This window comes from Pristiophorus japonicus, chromosome 15, assembly GCF_044704955.1.
Source record: "Pristiophorus japonicus isolate sPriJap1 chromosome 15, sPriJap1.hap1, whole genome shotgun sequence".
Taxonomy (NCBI): domain Eukaryota; kingdom Metazoa; phylum Chordata; class Chondrichthyes; family Pristiophoridae; genus Pristiophorus; species Pristiophorus japonicus.
The window spans coordinates 161,314,379-161,335,974 of record NC_091991.1 but is presented as its reverse complement, the minus strand read 5'-3'; the positions used below and the strand labels follow the sequence as shown (position 1 = coordinate 161,335,974).

Here is a 21,596-nt window from a genome sequence, read left to right as displayed (position 1 = left end):
TGACCCCTGGTTCTGGACTTCCCCAGCATCGGGAACATTCTTCCTGCATCTAACCTGTCCAATCCCATCAGAATTTTATATGTTTCTATGAGATCCCCTCTCATTCTTCTAAATTCCAATGAATATAAGCCTAGTCGATCCAGTCTTTCTTCATATGTCAGTCCTGTCATCCCGGGAATCAGTCTGATGAACCTTCGCTGCACACTCTCAATAGCAAGAATGCCCTTCCTCAGATTAGGAAACCAAAACTGTACACAATATTCAAGGTGTAGCCTCACCAAGGCCCTGTACAACTGCAGCAAGACCTCCCTGCTCCTATACTCAAATCCTCTCGCTTTGAAGGCCAATTTGCCGCCTTTACCGCCTGCTGTACCTGCATGTCAACTTTCAATGACTGATGTACCATGACACCAGATCTCGTTGCACCTCCCCTTTTCCTAATACATCACCATTCAGATAATCTGCTTTCCTGTTTTTGCCACCAAAGTGGATAACCTCATATTTATCTACATTATACTGCATCTGCCATGCATTTGCCCACTCACCTAACCTGTCCAAGTCACCCTGCAGCCTCTTAGCATCTTCCTCACAACTCACACTGCCACCCAGCTTAGTGTCATCTGCAAACTTGGAGATATTGCATTCAATTCCTTCGTCTAAATCATTAATTGTAATATTGTAAATAGCTGGGGTCCCAGTACTGAACCTTGCGGTACCCCGCTAGTCACTGCCTGCCATTCTGAAAAGGACCCGTTTATTCCTACTCTTTGCTTCCTGTCTGCCAACCAGTTCTCGATCCACATCAATACATTACCCCAATACCACGTGCTTTAATTTTGCACACTAATCTCTTGTCAAAAGCCTTTTAAAAGTCCAAATGCACCACATCCATTGGTTCTCCCTTGTCCACTCTACTAGTTACATCCTCAAAAAATTCTAGATTTGTCCAGCATGATTTCCCTTTCATAAATCCATGCTGACTTGGACCGATCCTGCCACTTCTTTCCAAATGCGCTGCTATTACATCTTTTAATAATTGATTCCAACATTTTCCCCACTACTGATGCCAGGCTAACTAGTTGATAATTCCCTATTTTCTCTCTCCTTTTTTAAAAAGTGGGGTTACATTAGCTACCCTCCAATCCATAGGAACTGATCCAGAGTCTATAGAATGTTGGAAAATGACCACCAATGCTTCCACTATTTCTAGGGCCACTTCCTTAAGTAATCTGGGATGGCCCTTGTTCTGTGCTAAGTTAACTGATCTCAGGTGGACTGACAGGGTTGCTGTAGTAAGGGGAAAATTAACTTGGGTTCCCACTTGATCACTGTCGAATGGCAAAACCCCATCACCTTCCCGTTGAAAACGGACATGTAAGGACTACATTTGGTTCTAAAGTGATGTCCCCTGTGGTTGATTAGCTGCTGACATTCACATGACGTGGTCACTTGAGCAAGATACTGACAGGAAATGGCCACTTAAGTGAAGTACTGGAAGGTGACCAGTGCCCAAGAGTATTTACCCCAGCATGAAGCAGCACGACCAGGAATGGATGGAAGAAAATAATAAAGGGAAAATGTTAACCTGAAAGTCAGTCAAGTACATTTTGTTCATTAGCTTATGGTTGATCATGTGCAAACTGCCAGCGGTAAATCTATATTTTGTACAAGTGATTGGTTATTATCAATAGTAGTGTGCCAGTGTTTTGAAGTTCTATGTAATATGAGATATCTAAAAGAAGAGTAATTATTTTTCAGAAATTGAGAAGCTAAAACTCTTGCTATAAAATATGTAAAAATGGACACAATAGCTTTTTTTAATGTGTACAAAATTTATAACTAATGGTCTGAACTGAACATGATTTGATTAGTATCAAATAATAGTTGGTTTGAAGTGGAAATTGTTCGGTACGGGTGAATGTGTTGCTAGTGTGCAGGAAATACCACAGGAGTCTTACTTATTTCTCTTTTTAGAAATCATTTCAAATGGGGATGTGTAGCTGCTTTTTGCAAGAGGATTAAAAATGAATTAGAAGAGATTCCTTTTTGACCTCTGGAAGTTTGAGTGTCCCAAGGCTTCACCATGCACAGGATGATGGACTGTCAGTAACAGTTTTCCATATATGACTGCAATCTGACAGCTGTTGTTGCCCTACAGTGCATTGGATTACCTTTGATGCTGGACCTCAGTTATTCAGATGTTTTATTTCATTCTTAAGCTATCAACCTTGGAGAAATATTAGCAAGTTATTAGGGTGTGATTGGCTTATTTTGGCATTTTGCTGAGATTATAATGTTGATATTAGAAGCTGATCAGCAATGCTCTATCATGATGTATCAAAAAAGGTTTGTCTGACATTTAGAAAAATTAAATTACTTTAACCTTTAAAATAATTGCTTGACAGTCAAATAATAATTCATCATCGTATATCACTGATTATCAAATTGCAAACGACATCAAATTGTTATCTTCTCTTACCCTTATTGAAATTAAAAGCTGCATGATTGAAGCTACTTTGTTAAAATCAATAATCTGTGCCATACTAAGTGAAACTGCAATTTTAAAGTTAATCAGTTTCATTTGAGAGGTTGAAATGGAATATTTTTAAACTGAATTTAAATCTAATTTTTACTGTGAAACCTTGGGAGGATTAGTTTAAAGCTGTGAACTCTCTTTTTATGTGTAAGATTCATATTTTAACAAAACAAGCTTGTAATTATCACATAGTTGTTTTAGTATTAAATCGCTTGTAGTATAGTGTGTGCTTTTTACTGCAATTGGCCCTCTTACACTCTGCCTTTTCTCTCTGAACAGCGCGGCTCTCCTGGGAGTGCTGACCTTGATTATCAGCTGGAGTTCGCTCGGTCTGGAACTGGCAGTGTCGGTGGTGAGTTTTTAACTTACCTGCAGTAAATAATGGCACAGATAACTGGCAAGCCAGACACCGGTTATAATGTTCCTGCTGCAGTCAATGCATACTTAAAAATGACTGCCAAGGCATTAGTAGTGAATATTTTGCTAGATTAATGGCTTTCCTAAAACCACTCTGTTGATCTGTATGGCAGCGGGCTGCTGTGTAAAATGGTTTGCATTATCACAGCTATCCAAAGGGATAGGTATAAACCGCATGTATTGGTAGTGTGTGCAACCTCTGAGTCATGAGCTTTGTTTTGTTTATATTTAGTTTGTCGTGATTTGGAAGGTGCTGAATATAAATGTGCTATTAGAGCAGCTCCTGAACCTAACCATGCCAGTGATCTGAACTAGCTTGCATAACTGAAGCAATGGGATCAATGAATACCCTGGGTTGTTTGTTCTATCTGCAAATGCAAATTAATTTTTTTTCACGCACTGAACTGTAATCTGCTTATGCAACAAAGGGTTATTTGTGTTTTATTTTGTAAATTTTGTTCAGAAGTTCCAGACAAGTACTGAATTGATCTTGTGTAACTTTGTTAAATTAATTTAGAATATACAATACAATGCACAACACTAGCTTGGTTTGGTCATGTAATAATTGTAGTGGTGGGGGGGTGGTGAGGGTTCTTCAAAGTTAAGCATTCTTGACTACAAACCAATTATTACAGACAGTTACATTGTCCGTTCAATTAGTTGCGATCTATGATAATCACGAGGAAGAAAATATTGAGAGTGCTATGCGATTTGTTTTAATATATTGAGATTGATAGCTGATTATAGTGAAGGACTCATTATCATAATGAGTCCACCAGTCAAGTTTATAATATAAAATTAGGTGGTGTGGAAGCAACCAGAAATGAAAAGGTAAAATGGAAATGAGAAGGCATAGCTACTGTTGTGAAACAAAATGGAAAAGATTGTAGAAATGTTGCATAATCGATTAGAATGATTTGAAGGTTCATTAAATAATCTGTTCTCAAGCTGCTGTGAATGGAATTTTTGAGTTGCATACCAATTCTCATGTTGCCTGGGTGTGAAAAGATCAAGAATAGATTATTTTGGGTAAGCACTTAAGATATTAAATTGGCTTTATTATGTCAAAAAAATGCATTGTTTTGTATTGTGAATGAAGTTTTGTAATTTAATGACACGGATTAACCCAGTAAACCTATTTGTTGCGGGTATAATTATTAAGTAAACTCTAGGTGAAAATAACCTCCCAATTATCCAATATAGGATCGTAATGCGTGGCCCCTACAGGCACATAAGAGGTGCACGCGCGGCCTAAGTTCCGGGTTTAGGCATGCACTGCGCATGCTCTAAAACCTGGAACTTGTGATCTGCCAAGAATTCTCTTGATGGATTAACGCATCCCCAGGAAAAGGGCCCCCGCAGGTAGACTTCTGCCCAATGATTGCTCGTGAAATTCTTACGCCGGGTAAAAGCAGGCAAAAGGCCTGTTTTTACCAGCATAAGAGTTTAAAAAAAATAAAATGTTAGCAATCATTTATACATTAAAATCTTGTGCAATAGGGCAAGTTTATTTTGAGCCCGCTATAACATGTAAATTTATTTTTCAAAAAATACATTTTTTGTTTTAAATATTTAATTGCCATTTTAATTTAAAATATGTAATTTTTTTTTACTTGTTGTCTCGAAGTATTTTTTGGGGTATTCCCAGTCATACTTATAAGAATTTCATACATACAGAATCCCCATGAATGGGACTCTCTTCTTAAAGTGTAATAAAAACGGAAAATGCTGGAAATCTCAGCAGGTCAAGCAGCATTTGTGGAGAGAAACAGAGTTAATGTTTTAGGTCTGTGACCCTTCTTGGAGTGATTGGGCAGGCCCACGTGATCCTAGGGGATGCTTGTCAACCATATGCACCCTTGGAATACGTGGGCCTCTTATCCAAGCCTACGCCTACAGGCCCAGGAGAGTAAGTCTCCATGGATCCCGAGGCAGAAGGTAAGTGCGTAGTTTTTTTGCTGGTTGGAGGCATCTGCCCGCGGGAAGTCTCCGATGGCAAATTCAGCCCCATAATAACATGTAATGTCTTGCAAGAAAAGAGGAAAGGACAGATTAAGAATGTAGACCAGACTCTTCCAATTTTTTGTTTCTGTGGACTGTATAGTTGCATTCCTTGGAGCCTAGGAGGCTGCATGTAAAATTTACATTTATGTTCCCTTTATGTATCTGATACCAACAGATCTTTGTATTCCAATTTAGGATTTATTCGTCATTGAGGCATCACTTTTTAAAAAAAAAAACAGCCTTTTCCAAACCCCCGGGCCTCAAACATACAAAAAGGACAAGCCAGCCAATAAGAAATATATATGCGCAGCCTGGATTGAGTTGTCTGGGCTTTGTGTGGGTAAAACTGTATAAATGGAGGCTGGTAATTGTACAAAAGATATTTAACAATGCCGAGATATTGCTCTGCAACTGGCAGATCAAGCTAGTCAAAATTAAGAATGCTTAAGCCATGTCTACTCAACAGCATTGAAGATGTGAAAGTGAATGTTGATGGTAGAAGATTGGAGGCATTTGCGTTATGGTATTTTGAAAATAAGTTGGACAAGTATGTTTAAGAAGGTGATCCTGAACATACACGAGAGAAGTGATGAGGAAGATTATGATGAAAAAAAATGACGACATCTTGGTACATTTATTTAAGAGTCACAAGTAAAGTTCTTAGGGTTGTTACTGTTTGGATAAGTTGAATAGATCAGGCAAAGGAGGACATGAAAGCATGCATTAGATGATGTGATTTAATGGGCAAATGGAACATCACGAATTGACACTATCCACTATATTTTGCCTGCTGGGTGCCTGCCATGCGTGGAAATCCAGCACAATGCTTAATATTCAACAAATCAAGTGACTGAGAAATCCGCATAGGTATTGTTTCTGTTTGTTGGATGGATGGAGTCCCTTGGGAGCACACCCCACTTACTCATTGTAGAGTGCTTTGATGCAGGCTGGCAACAGCCATAGCTTGGTGACCCTGGACCACAGGGGCACTGCGAGTGTTGAACCACTTGAAAGTACACAGCTTAGCAATGCAAAGCACTGTAGGTTTCCTACTGGTTGTCCAGCTTGGACTACTCAATCTATTAGGACATGGATTTCCAAGACTACCTGAAGCTGAGTGAGAAGAATGCCAGCTTTCAGTGAGAAGTTTACCCCTCAAGGCCCCATCAATGAGCCATGCTGGCTGGGTAATCATCAGTGTCCTCAAGTACTGTAGACTTTCCTGGCTCAGATATCTGATTACTGAGTCTTCCAAAGAAGAGTTGACTCAGTTCAATCTTTCACTACCAGGTACACCATCTCGAGTCCAATTTGACCCAAAGTGGTTTTGCTCCTTTTCTCCCTCTTCCTGTCCCGGAAAAAGGATAATCATTAGTTAGTCATTAAACAACTGAAATCCAGGTTGATGGCAGATACCAGAGATTTCTCATGAAAGGCATGTTTGAGCAGTTCAACTGATATTAAAATGTTTGCATTGCCTCCATACTTCTGACCACAGTAATGTTGGATTTAAACCACCTAAAACTTCACAGATTACCTGTGCAGAGTGCTTGCAGTTTTCCGTTGAATTGTGGTTCCACTATTTGGAGCAGCTACTTGGCTCTCTGCAACCCAGTGCTGGTAGACATCAAGCTCTGGGCATACGAATGCATTGTCCCATACCCAACGTCTAGGTGACTCCTTCCAGCAGCTGTCGTGAAAGCCTCAATGTTTTTTCATCATCTGCCTTCAGGTTTCCAGCAAAGCCTAACAATGCAATTGGAAAACCAAGAATGGGCTAAGCTATACTCAACCACATGACCAATTGTTGTGCCACATGTAAACCCCATGCTGATGCCATATGATTATAAAACCTTGAAAAGGAATCAGTAGGCATCCATGCTGCAGGGATTTGTATCCCCTTTGAAGCTCCAGGATTGACATTCTGATAGTGAATACGGACTGAAAAAGTCAGTTAACTATTTTGCAATGTCATCCAGAGATTTACATACAGGTAAGGGCTCTTGCGCATTCAACACCGTACAGATTTTGCAGAACATATACTGATTCTGTTACTCAAGAATCATTGTTTAAATCATGGTATGAAATCTCCAGATGGCCTATTGAAATGATGACCTCAACCTCCATTGAATTTATAGCCGTATTATGACACCCCTGGTTCAATGTTGCGGTATATTTGTGATCAGTGCTTTTGTATTTGTATTTAAAGCCAGTGCAATCAGTCATAGACTTGGCCCTAACCCCAGTGGGTCGCAAGAAATGGGTTGATTCTTTCCAAATCTGCTCTTACACAATTTTCATTGACTATTATTAACCTTGTGTTTTCATCTCTTGTCCAGGGTTCGAGTGACTTCTGTGTGTCTCCTGATACATATGTCTCCAAAATGGCAGATGAGCATGGCCTTATTGCTAAAGGTATGTTGTCCTTGAACAGAACTTGATAAGAGGTAAATTTCTCTGAATTTAGCATAACAGTGCAGATGTTGGGATAATGGTTTACTGTTCCACCAACAAAATAAACAATGTACAATTAATAGGCTTGCAGTTAATAACTTGACTAATGGTGTATAATCTGAGGATTTCTTTTGCCATGGTGACCAGTTGATCCAGAAATAGCTATATATAATATAGTCCAGGAACTAACTAGGGAGAAATACTTCAATTAATGAAATTCAAGATTCCCTGCTTGGCAGATAAGTGCCTGTCTCTAAAGGTACAACATGCCTCAAGGTGTTCGTTGGGACTTGCTCTAGCACAAGTTCCAAACATTTTCTGTATGGGATACTATTACATTAAATTTATCCAGTCTTGGCTCTTAGACTGATATCTAATGCGCATTGTTTTGACATGTTGTTTTCATAAAAGAATAAAACTCCTGTCAAGTTCTGACATCCTGGCTTGTCTGTATATTGAAGATCTTGCTTGCAAATTAGTAGACCGGTGAACTCCATTTTGGCGTTTATTTGTAAACGCCAGCTTCCATCTGAGTGCCAATTATTTCTGAAACGCTTTTACCTTGGACATGTATGGTTATATAAAAAATCTAATGCAAATGTTTACCAAAATATTTACAAGCCCATAAAGATTAGCAATTCTGAAAATACCGCTAGGCTTTAGAAGGCAACTTGCCAATAGCTAGAGCCAAATTAGAAGACTTTATCCAAGTGCCAATGTTTGCATGTTGATATTTTCTGCCAGAGATCAGTGGTACCAGGCAGAGTACCCTACCCATCTGAGGAGGTTTGGAAATTTGATGGAATTAATTTTGATTATTTTTAAGATTGCCTCTGGTGTTGCCATTGACAACAACCCTCTAAAGTAAATGGGATATCAACAACTCGCATTTATACACCGCCTTTAATGTAGTAGAACGTCCCAAGGCGTTTCATAGGAGCGTTATCAAACAAAATTTGACACCGAGTCACATGATATGTTCAGATAGGTCAAAGGGGTATGTTTTAAGGAGCGTTTTAAAGGAGGAGAGGTAGGTAGGGAGGGAATTCCAGAGCTTGGAGCCGTGGCAGCTAAAGGCATGGCTGCCAATGGTGGAGCAATTAAAATTGCGAATGCGCAAGAGGCCAGAATTGGAGGAGTGCAAAGATCGTGGTGGGTTGTCGGGCTGGAGGAGGTTCGAGATGGGGAGTGTGAGGCTATTAGAGGAATTTGAAAACAAAGATAAGAACTTTAAAACCGAGGCATTGTCGGACCAGGAGCCAATGTAGGTCAGCAAACACAATGAGCGGAACTCATAGGATATGGGCAGCAGAATTTTGGATGAGTTAAAGTTTATGAAGGGTGGAATATGGGGAGGATGGCCAGGCGAGCATCGGAATAGTCAAGTCTAGAGGTATCAAAAATGAAGTGGCTACATATTTGCTTTCAATCATCATTGCACACATGCTTAATAAAAATACTTTAACTTGACCAATCCATTAAGTATTTCCTAATTTGTTAATGATCCTAACTGCTTATTTTATTGATTAAATAGTTACTAATACAATACAATCTGAATTATTTTAGCTGTTGATCGATGATGGATTCTAATCAGTGACTATATATTGTCAAATCAAATTGATTTGTTATGCTTCAATCAGACATTATGATCTTCCAAAGCCAGGAATTCAGAAAGTTGCAAGAGTTCTCCACCATGACATCTTTTACATATTAATGAGTTTGTCACAACATTGTTTTTAATAAGTTTATTAATCAGTTGTAAAAGCAGATCAAATCAAATTTGTTTTAGCCAGGGTCTAGCGTGATTTTAAATATTTAAAATTACATATTTTAAAACATCTGATTCATATGTTTCTATGAGCACAATTTTCATCCTTTTATTTCTGGATATATTCCTATCTTCAAAGTGCAAGATGCGTTCTTTGTAAACCAGTTTAAGTCTACCCAATGGTTGAAGGTTACTTTGCATCCTTTGTTGGAAGTTTGTACCATTAATTGCTCATTACTGAAAATAATTAGTTATGTTTTTCATGGATTGTTTTATACTCTAATGTCAGTCTGGTTTGTCTTCAAGAAGTGAGAATAATCCACATTGTCAGTTTATTTATTTCTGGATTAGAGATTACCTTGCCTATGTTTTGGAAATTTGATAATTGTCCAAGATTTGGGATTTTGAAAATATTCTGGATTTTCTCTCATTACCGCACAATTTATTTGCATTCAAACCAATTTGTACTAATGGCCCAGAATTTTCTGGAAAAGCTATGGTGAGTTCACGGTGCACGCCATTATTGGTGCGTAGAACAACCCAGCAATTTGTGGCGAGGAAGAGATATGCCGTGAGTGCGAATTGCAGGATGATTTACATTGTTCCGTCATTAGCCTCGTAAAAACAGAAGCTCGCCATCAATCCCCCCCCATGAGTGTCGAGAAATTGCTGGATTTGTGCCGTAAATACGAATTAAACTTCCTGCAGGATATTAGGTGTGCTATTTTACAGCATAAGGACCCTGTTAATGAGGTGATTTATGGTCCTGACATGCTATTCAACCTTGGAAGCCCAGTAAGGCAACAATTTAGACTGCGGAGGCTCACTCCTGCAAGTAGTAAATTGTTCCTAGCGATTTTCTTTTAAAATAAAAGCTTTTTTCCCCAGTTTTTTTTTTCACCCCTTTCTCCCTTAGTCTACTCTTCCCCTCTCTCTTTATTTCTCTTGGTATCTAATTTGACTTTGATTCACCCTATTTCCTTCTCCGTTTGCTCTTTCTTTCTCTATCCTTAAATCTCATTGGTTAAAGAGTTAGACTATTGGTCCCGTCACTCACCAAGATCCCAGATACCCCGTTGATCTTGCCTCACTTTTATCAGTTCGCACTTCCAGCAGTTTGTGGCGCAAAAACAATTGGAGCTGAAGGGTGAGCAAAAAAATCAAACTGACGTTGCATGCAACGAGATGGCCCACTCCAGCTAATTGTCAGCCAATAACATGAAGCACTGTGACTTTTATTGCGAGGCTCTACTATTTCTTATGGGGAATCAGTTACATAGAAATACATAGAGTTTACAGCACAGAAACAGACCATTCGGCCCAATAGGTGTATGCCGGTGTTTATACTCCATGCCAGCCCCTCTCATTCTACGTCATCTAACCCCATCAGCTGTTGCTATTGAGGCTTGATTGCTTCCTACTGTAACTAAGCATTCTATTTGCCGCAGCAGACAACAATAGATCAAGCAAACTTAATTCAGTGCAGCTCATTTCATGTCTAATGTTTTGTTTATCATACAAAAATGTCGGATTTGTATGGAATTAAGAGACAAGATCCATTTTGTACAGTGCCCCTTTGAAATACATTATGCTCCCATCTCAGTCCAGGGTATGAGATGTGAACATACAAGATGAACACAGTATGTGACTTGACTTCAGAATTTAGTGTTTTTTTTCAAATGAGTAAGTTGCTCAAAAAGAGTACTGAAAATGGCAGTACAGGTACAACGCCAGAAATCCGGAATCCTCGGGACCGACTCCATGCCGGGTTTTGAGCGGCGATGTCCGAAATCCGGCAAAACCCGAAATCCGGCACGAATTCGGTCAAGGGTTACGGATTTCAGACTATTGATCTTGTCTGAAATCCGGAATCCTCGACTGAATCCGTGGTGGATTTAGGGTTTTGCTGGATTTTGGACCTTGCCGATTCACTCCGCTCCTCATGGCCTCCCCTCGGCACTGCGCTTTTTACTGGTAAGTAGCCTCCTTATTCCTCCTACCAAACTGCACCACCCCACTGTTGGCCGCCTCAAATGTCCGGTTTTCGGACATTAATTCCGGACGACTCCATCAGCTATGCGCAGAATTTTCGGACAATTCTGGTTTTCGGAGTTCCAGATTCGGGACGTTGTACCTGTATTACCTTTTCTTTCTTTCTTTTGGATTCTCCATTGGAGCAGATAGTTTTGGGTGGAACTGATAGGAGGGCAAGGGCAGCCAAGGGAAATAATTGGCAGTTTTTTCCTACTTGTTAACTTGTGGAAAAGTTTTTTTTTAATTAAATTTTTAATAAACAATGGAGGAGAAGGTCTGTTCGGGTGGAGGATACGAGTGATTAAAGGACAAAAGGGTTATTGATGCACTGCAAAGGGGGTTTGATAATGGGACAATTATTAAAGAAAAGCTGGGTCCAGAAGAGGGGTAAATGGCAACAGCAGAACCATTGTCCGCGTCTGCTGTCTGAGAAAATAGGAGCAGTGGTTCTGATTTGAAGTTGTTGAACTCAATATTGAACCATGGGTCGATCCAAAAACATGAAGGGTGGAATTTAAGTTAGAATCCACATAGGAGCCAAAGACAGTTGCTGAGGAAAGTGAGTTTCAGTAGATACCTGATCAAACATGAGAAGAGAAACAATGAAGGCAAACAAGGTAAATGAGACAATGGAAATCCCAGGAGAGAAGAGCAGAACTTCATCAAGCTGCGCATTGCTGGAAGAGAAATGACCGTGAATTAAACACAAATAAAAGCAGAATATTGTGCATTCAGGAAATCTGGGTTTTTCTATTAGTTTGTTGACTGTATCCACGTAACAAAGAAAAAGCATCATTTGAATCATACTATCTGAATGAAAGCACCTGGCCTCCTTTTGGTTTGAGGGACTAGAATTCCAACACACACACACGAAATACAATACAGGTGACATTATGGGGATTGGCTTCACTGCAAACACAACTGCAGAGAAATATAATAGAGCTATCTTTATGATGGTAAGGTGCTAGAATTTTGAGGTCTGAGTAAATGAGTAAGTTTCAGTATCATGGGGGATATTTACATTTTTCTTTGTATATCACAATCTTGGGTTTTGCGGTAGATTGTAACTGACATTTTTTAAAGTGCCGTTCTACAAATTGTCTGGTAACCTTTCAGTCTATTACAGTTTCCCAGACAGTTTTGACAGCCTTTGTGATTCATCAGAAAGGGAGACCCTTAGGTAATTGGTCTGTCTGTTCTCCTCATCGGCTGTAAATTGGGTTGAATGCCTTCCCTTGTGGGCAGTGAGGCAGAATCTAGAAAGCGGGATCTCCTGCTGTGATTGAAATAGCACTGTTCGTTTTGCCTTGTGTCTTATACACGGTCCATTTTGGAATGAATAGGCTGGATTATTGGTTTGTGGTTATTCATAGAAGAATCATTTTGCTTCGTCTGGAATTTCTTTGCTTGTGTTGGGGTTGACATTTGAACGTAGTCGGTTCTCTTCCCCACCCATACAATTAAGTTAATTGGATATTAATTTTGTTTGCTAAAAGTTCTGCATTAGTACATCATGGTGTTATGTACGTGGTTTAATGTGATTGTACCTGTGTTAAAGGAAATCACTTCTGATTTAATTGTTCCTGTGGGAGCCAAAAATAGTTAGAAAAATGTTATGTCCCATAGCTTTTCATGAGGTATTTACTCCACAGTGATCAAGATTGCACACTAAGCCCATCAAAACAGCAACAACTTGTATTTATATAGTGTTTTAATGTAGTAAAATGTCCCAAAGTGCATCACAGAAGCGTGTCAAACAAAATTTGACACAACCACAGGAGGAGAAATTGGGACAGATGACCAAAAGCTTGATCAACGAGGTAGGTTTTAAGGAACATCTTAAAGGAGGAGAGAGAGATGGAGAGGTTTAGGGAGAGAAATCCAGAGCTTGAGACCGAGGGAGCTGAAGGCACCAATGGTGGAGCGATTTAAAATCGGGAATGTGCAAGAGGCCAGAATTGGAGGAGCGCAAAGATCTGAGGATTGTTGGGCTGAAGGAGGTTACAGAGATGGGGAGGGGCGGGCAAGGCTATTGAGGGATTTAAAAATGAGGATGATCATTTTAAAATTGAGGCGTTGCTGGACCGGGAACCTCTTCAGTCAGCAAGCACAGCGAAAACAATGTCTTTGGTTTTAATATACAAAAAAAGGTTTCAATCATTTTAACTAATGGTGCTGAGCACCAATATGTGGCATGCTTAATTAGCTTAGCCACGAGTATCAGATTCTGACAGTGCTGCTGTTAGGAGATAGTTGCCTCAAACTGCTGCGGCACACTTACCTCATCTTTGGTTCAAAGCAGTTGTAACATTTTGTGATTTCCACTTGTAAGGGATGTTGCTTTAACTTGTGATATATTAAATTCAGTTTACAAGGGGTTAACTATCGGGGGATAGCAACTTTTGATTTAACATTGAAACCTGCAGACTTCAATCCAGACTATTGCCATAGCAATTAGGAATGTTAGTTAGAAATCAATGGGAATTGTTGAGTACATTCTGTAGCAGATTACACCGTCTTGATAAAATAGTTCTGATGAAAGGTCATCCACCTGAAAAGTTAACTCTGTTTCTGCCTCCAAAGATACTGCTTGATCTGCGTATTTCCAGGATTTTCTGCTTTTATTTCATATTTGCAGCATCCACTTTTGTGATAAAATGGCTCCTGGTTTGGGAGCGGGGATCCAACAGGCAGACCAGCTAGCCGTGAGTTTGTTTATTTTTGCATGTTATTGTAGCTGAGACAATGGGAAGACTTCTGGGTTAGTTAACTAAAATGGGCATTCCATTGGAAAAATACCATTGGCCATCAACATAGCTGGTCACCATTGCCTTCTGTCAATGCTTTTGTACACATACAGATTTAAGACAGGACACTGAGAACTCTTTCTTTGAAACAGCAGACTCGGCATATGAACGCATGGAGATTGTAACAGAGGAAGTCATGGCCAGTTAGATTCAGTCTAGCTATCTTGAAAATGTGTTTTTGCCTGGAATAGTGGTAGAGTGCGTTTATGTTGCCTTCATGTAGTGCAAATACCTGAATTTCTTATTTCCACAGAGAGGAAGTGGGAGGACAATCTTCACCCAACACTTTGGCTGGAATGTGTGATTTGATCCAGTCCACTGTATAGTCATGCAAGTTCTGTGCAATGTGTAATTTGATCAGTCATTGTGAGGCAGCCTACACCGTTCAGACAAGGCACAGTACTAACAGTAATACAAGGGCAAATACTGCGGATGCTGGAAATCTGAAATAGAAATAGAAAATGCTGGAAATACTTGGGTCAGGCAGAATCTGTGGCGAGAGAAACAGATTTAATGTTTCAGGTAGGTGACCTTTCGTCGGAACTGGAAAATGTTAGAGATGTAACCGGTTTTTCGCAAGTACGCCAACTGTTTTTCTCCACAGATGAGTATTTCCAACATTTTCTGTTTACAGTGCTAGCACTAATTTCAAAGAACAGATAGTAACCTGAAAAGTTTCATACAATTTTAAAACAAAACAAAAAGTATATCAAAATCTTGACTTGTTTTTGGAATAATTTGACATGTAAATTATGCAACTCCAAATCTGAATTATTTCTTTTTAATACAAAGGCAAAATACCTATATGTTGATTTTAACAATATTGAAAGAGGATCATCATGAAATTTATTTAAATGGCTTGCCTAACTATATTGTGAAATATAGAAATTATCAGTCAAATTTTAAGATAGTGATAGGATACCTAGGTCGGGCTGCTAGTGCAGTTGAACTTAAATTAGGATCTGCTATAATAATTATCATGACACGATCACCATGGAAACTTCATTAAGCTGCACTGAGGCAGAATATTGTCTCCATCAAAACAATGTTAATTACTTCTTGAAAATTGTCATTCCTTACCACCTGACAACATTAAATGAGTTTCAAATGAAGAGCTAACTAATGGACAGGCCTGTACTGTGCATTTTGATAGGAAACTCTTAAATATCTGCTGGGGTGGGGGGGTAATATATTAGCATGGATAGAGGATTGTTTAACTGACAAAAAACAGAGTAGGGATAACCGGGTTGGCAGCTATTTACAATCTATATTAATGACTTGGATGAAGGGACCGAGTGTAATGTATCCAAGTTTGTTGACTATACAAAGGTCAGTGCGAAAGTAAGCTGCCAGGAGGACAGAGACTGAAAAGGGATATAAACAGGTTAAGTGAGTGGGCAAGAGCATGGAAGATGGAGTATAATGTGAGGTTATTCACTTTGATAGGAAGAATAGAAAAAATAATACTTTTTAAATGGTGAGAAACTATTAAATGTTGGTGTTCATATAGGAAACACAAAGTTAGTATGCAGGTACAGCAAGAAATTAGGAAGGCAAATTGGCATTTATTGCAAGGGTGTTGGAATACAATAGTAAAGAAGTCTTGCGACAATTGTATAGGGTTTTGGTGAGACCACACCTGGAGTACCATGCACAGTCTTGGTCTCCTTATCTGAGGAAGGATATATTTGTCTTGGAAGTAGTGCAACAAAGGTTCACCTAGATTGATTCCTGGGATGAGAGGGTTGTCCTAAGAGGAGAGATTGAGTAGAATGGGCATATATTGAGTTTAGAAGAATGGGAGGTGATCTCTTTGAAACATAAGATTATGAGGGGATTTACAGGGTAGATGCTGAGAGATTGTTTCCCCTGGCTGGAGAGTCTACAACTATGGGGCATAGTCTCAGTATAAGGAGTCGGCCATTTAGGACTGAGATGAAGAGGAATTTCATCACTTAGTGGGTTGTGAGTCTTTGGAATTCTTTACCCCAAAAGGGTTTTGGGTGCTGAATCATATATTCAAGGCTAAGATAGATAGATTTTTGGACTCTAGAGGAATCAAGAGATATGGGGATGATATTGAATGGCGGAGCAGGCTCGAGGGGCTGTATGGCCTACTCCTGTTCCTAATTCTTGTGTTCTTGTACTCTGAGTGGATCTGAAATGTGGTTATCATATCCTGCATAGATAGTGGTATTGTAAATCATTGAAGGTGTGAACTTTATAAAAAAAAAAAATTGAAGGTGGTAATCTTTTGGAATTTATTAAAAGAATGCAATTTGTTGTAACCCACTAAGTTACCTGATTTACAGCAACATTCAGGCAGCTAATTGTTTTTCACATATCTATAGATTATTACAAGCCTAAATTAGAAATATGTGCCAGCCACTAGAATATTTGCTGTCGTCCCTAAAATTGTGTACTTTTTATGTATTGTGTATATATAATTGAATTATTAATGTTAATTATGTACCCTCAGGGCTAGGCAGCAAGCACAACACAAATTGGATTTTGTGTTGTTTTCTGTCTAGTCCTGAGGCTCTATAATTAAGAATCTTTGGAAGAAGTGAATGTTTAAGGCCACTCCTGAGAATTGTAGTGAGCTGTAAAGGAGACGGCAAGTTGGAAGAATAAATGTGGTAACCTTGCTGTCCTTCAAGCACTAGTTAATGTGCATCATTCGTGCAATCTGTGTCTGCTCAGAGCTGAGAACATGGTGTTTAAACTGCTAAAAGCCACAATCATTACACGTGACATTTTGTTGGTGTGTTGTATGTCACACAGCCAATCTAGAATCCTTCATTCACAACCAAGCAAGGAAGTAGCAGAGAACATAGACATCTACTAAATATTTTGAAGATGGCAGTTGCATTTGTCGATGAAGATTAAAAAAAAACGATTTATTTGGTAGAAAACTAGATATTTTTCCGATTCTATTTGACATTGTTCAGCATTGGAACAAAAGAAAAATATCATTCCAGTGATTACATGATGAGAAATAGTTACGCTTTAAAAATTGCAAAATGCATTAAAAATAGGATGCGTTAATCTTTTTTGTGAATAAATGGAAGGGTTGGTGTTGATCATTGGTGGGAGAAACTTTTAAAAACTAATTATTAAGAGGGTGTATAATGCATTTATAAGGGAGAGAATCCTACGGAGTGAGATTGTATGTATTAAAGAAAAATGCAAATGCTGCACATCTGAAATTTTGAAAAATATCAAATGCATAGCAGGTGTGTCGATATCTTAAGAGAATGGGCAGGTTAAGATTTCAGTGTAGGTCTTTCATTCAGAATCCTGAACTGTGTTGAGCAGCAAAAAATCTTTCCTTTTTCTCAACCACTTTTTCTCATGCTGCAATTCTATTGTGTATTACCATTACTGAAAATGGTAATTTCACTACAAGGCTAACTCCAAATAGCTTTCATTTTATATACGCAGCTAATTTTTAACAATAGATGGGCTGGCAATGTTTCATCTCCAACTGTGTGTAACATTGAAGGCATTGGCTCTCTGTTTTCCAGATTAGCCTCCAACGTGCTTGCAGCAAGGAGGAGGCACAGGATTTTTCATATTTAAGCAAAACCTTCAATTAAAAAAAAAAAATTCAACCCTACAGAACAGCTGCTGACCCAGTTTAGTGTGTCATTGATGCGTGTGTGGTGACTCAATTTTACAGCACTACACAAGCACACTGACATGCTGAACTGATTCAACGCGTTTAGAAAGCTAAAGAGGGATATTGGATCTTTGACAGATTGGAAGACAGACAGAATTCAGCAGCCATATATTCTGCTTGCTGCTATGTTAAATTTTAAGTGACTTGCCTGTTTTCACAATTTAAGACCATGCGCGTATATAATAGTATGCATCTGTCACACCTCTCCCGATGGTGGAAACAGAATATGTTGTGAGCAACAATGCAGTACTGAATTTCTCCAACTTGTGTATAATCTCTTCAAAATTCACTTGTGTTTTATGTGGTTGTAACTTTTCCTTATTTCCTCATTTATTATTCATAAAAAGTCATCAGTACTGATGCTACTTAGGAATTAAACGGTTTGATTAAGTTTGTTGTTTTCCTTTTCCAATTTTCCTTCAGGGGACACAGTATTACAAGTTTATACCTTGAAACCATCTGGCTATGTTTTTTCCACATTGCTTACATCTGTTCAAAGCATTAATCGAATAATTATGAAATGTTCAAATTATAATTTTTCATCTTATTTTTCTTTTTCCGCAGAGGCTTTAAATTACTACCTGGTATGCAACATTGGATACCCGAACCCTTTTCAACAGGTGAGTCATGCCATACACCACCTTGTAATTTCCTGTATTTCTGTTGGATTTGGCCTCAAAAGGAAATTGAGATCGAATTAAAACATTGCCTGTTTCACTCCTTGCTCCCACTGCCCTAGGTTGTGAAGGTTTATGTGGTCATTCCATAAATGCAACTAGATAAATATTAAACATTAAAAGTTCACATCCAAACACAGAATTGCTGTCACCGTCACAATGTAAATGAGTTGTTGAATTTCTCAGCGCTACATCAATCGGTCAAGTAATGTTGCATTCAATACATGCCTGCACCTATTGAGACAGTATGGGCTATATTTTCGCCACCATTGGCGGCGGCTTTTTTTTGCGTCCACTGATTCTTTTTGGAATAATCGTGAATTTGCAACTTTCCTCAAAGTTTGTACACTGGCGGCAACTGTCAGCGCCGAATTTTTTGTACGGCAGATTTTTTTGGCGCCGGTCTGGTTGAAAACTGGATTCTGCACTGTTTTTGGCCCTTTTTGCCCATTTAATTGATTTTTCCCAACACCGATTTTTTTTTTTAAGGACAGCACAGAGTGGCCTTAAGTACTGTTCAGAAAAACCCTATGTTAACTTAAGAAAATTAGGGCTCAGGTCTATCAGCTGTTTCTTTGCAGTTTCGATAGTCTTGCTCATAGTTTATAAATTGGTGCTGAGGTCTGTATCGGAGCTGTTTCTTTGCAGTACAAAAGAATGTACTTTTGCATGTTAAAGTACATTCCTTTTTCATCTCCTCACATTAAAGATGACTTGTTTTGGTGTTGTCTTCCCTCCACCCCCCACCCCAGGTTCCACTGCAATCCCGGGCTGAAAGAACCCCGCTCCCGTTACAACCCTGGGCCGAATGGGCACCCCACTGCAATCCCGGGCTGAATCGCTCCCCCAAACCCACCCAGCCACTGAAAGCCCTGGCTGTGGAACTTCAACTCGCAGGGGGAAGCTTCAGCCCTCAGTGTGTGTCTCGTTACTCTGGCAACCTCCCTCTGTGTCTCTCGTTACCCTGGCAACCTCAGCTTTTAGCGCAGACTTGAAGCTCCACCCCTAGATTTAACTTCGGGTACCAAGGCACCAAAATGAAATTTAACTTTTTGGTGAAAGTTACAACTTTTTTTCGGATGCAGTCGGGCACAAAAAAAATCAGTCGTTAATCCTCCTGGGCACCAAAAATCGGCAGAGGGGAATTGAGCCCAAAGTTACAATGCTCTGGATAATCTGTTCTACTTCTGACTGTTTTACTTGGAAACTTGTTTCAACTGAAATTGGGAAGTCAGTAGAAAGAAAACAATGTTTTACATAGGTTTGTCCAACATAGTTGCACACAGTACATAAAATGCGGCAGAGGATTCCATTGGTGACAAAGCTACTGAAATATATTTTTAAGCTTGACTTGTATTTTGCAGTGGGGATTTGTTCAAACTTGTATACTGAATTAAAATAATAACGAATAATTCCTAAAAGCATTTGCAGAAATCATAATTAATGATCATTGTAGAGATTCATCATCATCATAGGCAGTTCCTCGGAATCTAGGAAGACTTGCTTCCACTCTTGAAGTGAGTTCTTTGGTGGCTGAACAGTCCAATACGAGAGCCACAGACTCTCTCACAGGTGGGACAGATGGTTGTTGAGGGAAAGGGTGGGTGGGACTGGTTTGCCGCATGCTCTTTTCGCTGCCTGCGCTTGATTTCTGCATGCTCTCGGCGACGAGATTCGAGGTGCCCATCGCCCTCCCGGATGCACTTTCTCCACTTAGGGCGGCCTTTGGCCAGGGACTCTCAGGTGTCAGTGGGGATGTCGCACTTTATCAGGGAGGTTTTGAGGGTGTCCTTGTAACGCTTCTGCTGCCCACCGTTGGCTCGTTTGCCGTGAAGAAGCTCCACATAGAGCACTTCGTTGGGAGTCTTGTGTCTGGCATGCGAACTATGCAGAGCTGATTGAGTGTGGTCAGTGCTTCAATGCTGGGGATTATTAGCTTGGACGCGAATGCTGATGTTGGTGCGCCTGTCTTCCCAGGGGATTGACAATAAAACAGCAAGGAAAAAGGTCGAATGTTTAGAAAAAGAGAGTTAAATGTGGCTGATTACATTGACTCTAGCAATAAGTGAACACAGATTGCTTGTGATAGACAGCCCTGAGGCTATAAGATTTGGAAACTTGGAAGAACAAACATTTTGTTAATACAGCTGAAACATGTTGGGCCAGAATTTATCAGAGCCATTCGTTAGACTTTCGTTAGCTATCTGCCATTCGTTAGACTTTCCCTTGCCTGTTTAATTTCAATGAGACTGCACTGGAGGTTGCTGTTACTTGAAATGGCGTGGCACCCTCTTTCGGGCATCTGGGATCTGTGTGAACAGGGCAAGCAACTGTGTCTCCTTAACCAATCAGGTTGAAGAGCTGTTGATGAACAGTGCAGAGTCTGAACTAGGAAATGTAATTTGGAGCAGTGAAATCACTGTCAAACCTGGTACAGAAAGTGATGGAAAGAGGAGGCAAATTTAGAAAAAGAATTTCCAAGAATTAAAAGCTGAAGAAATGAGACGCCGCACTTGTAAAAGTTAATGAAGACTTATCACTCCATTAAAATGGATGCTTAAACTGGAATGGACAAACCCTAACTTTCTGTGGCGTGTTTAGTCCGTACCTATGATGCAATTACAGAAACTTCACGCTGTTCAATGGAGAGGCAGACAGCGAGTTGCTGTTTTTCCACACCTAATGAAGGAGACACGCATCTCGGGCAGCAACTTAAGGATTTTCTTGTCTATCTGCGCTTGCCTGAAGTTGCTGTCTGATTTGGTCATAAATAATGGTGAGCACCGTTAGCTTCACTGTTATTTTACAGTATATTCTGTCTAATTTACCGAACCGTGAATGACTCCTTTTAATGACAATTGTAGAGATTATATCCACAATAAAACAACAAAAAAGGTCTAATATTTAGCAAAAAAGTTGAATGTGGCTGATTACTGACTCTAGCAGTAAGTGAACACAGACTGACTGTGATAGACAACAACAACAACTTGCATTTATATAGTGCCTTTAACATAGTGAAACGTCCCAAGGTGCTTCACAGGAGTATTATACATTAAAAATTTTACACCGAGCAGTATAAGTAGGAATTGGCGCAGGAGGAGGTATATTTTAAGTATGTCTTGAAGGAGGAAAGAGAAACGGAGAGTTTTAGGCAGGTAGTTTGAGCTTGGGGCCTATGCAGCCGAGGGCATGGCCACCAATGCTTGGGCGCTTATAA

General features: G+C 39.5%; 1 protein-coding gene across 2 annotated transcripts in view; it reads left to right on the top strand.

Moving 5' to 3' along the window:
* Positions 1 to 21,596, top strand: part of LOC139281183 (protein tweety homolog 3-like) — a 186,095-nt gene that overhangs the window by 111,778 nt on the left and 52,721 nt on the right. For both annotated transcript variants that reach the window (XM_070901217.1, XM_070901216.1), the window contains exons 6-8: positions 2,816 to 2,888; positions 7,297 to 7,372; positions 18,267 to 18,322. In XM_070901217.1, the coding sequence (XP_070757318.1) occupies positions 2,816 to 2,888; positions 7,297 to 7,372; positions 18,267 to 18,322 (205 nt within the window). The remainder of the gene's footprint in view (positions 1 to 2,815; positions 2,889 to 7,296; positions 7,373 to 18,266; positions 18,323 to 21,596) is intronic.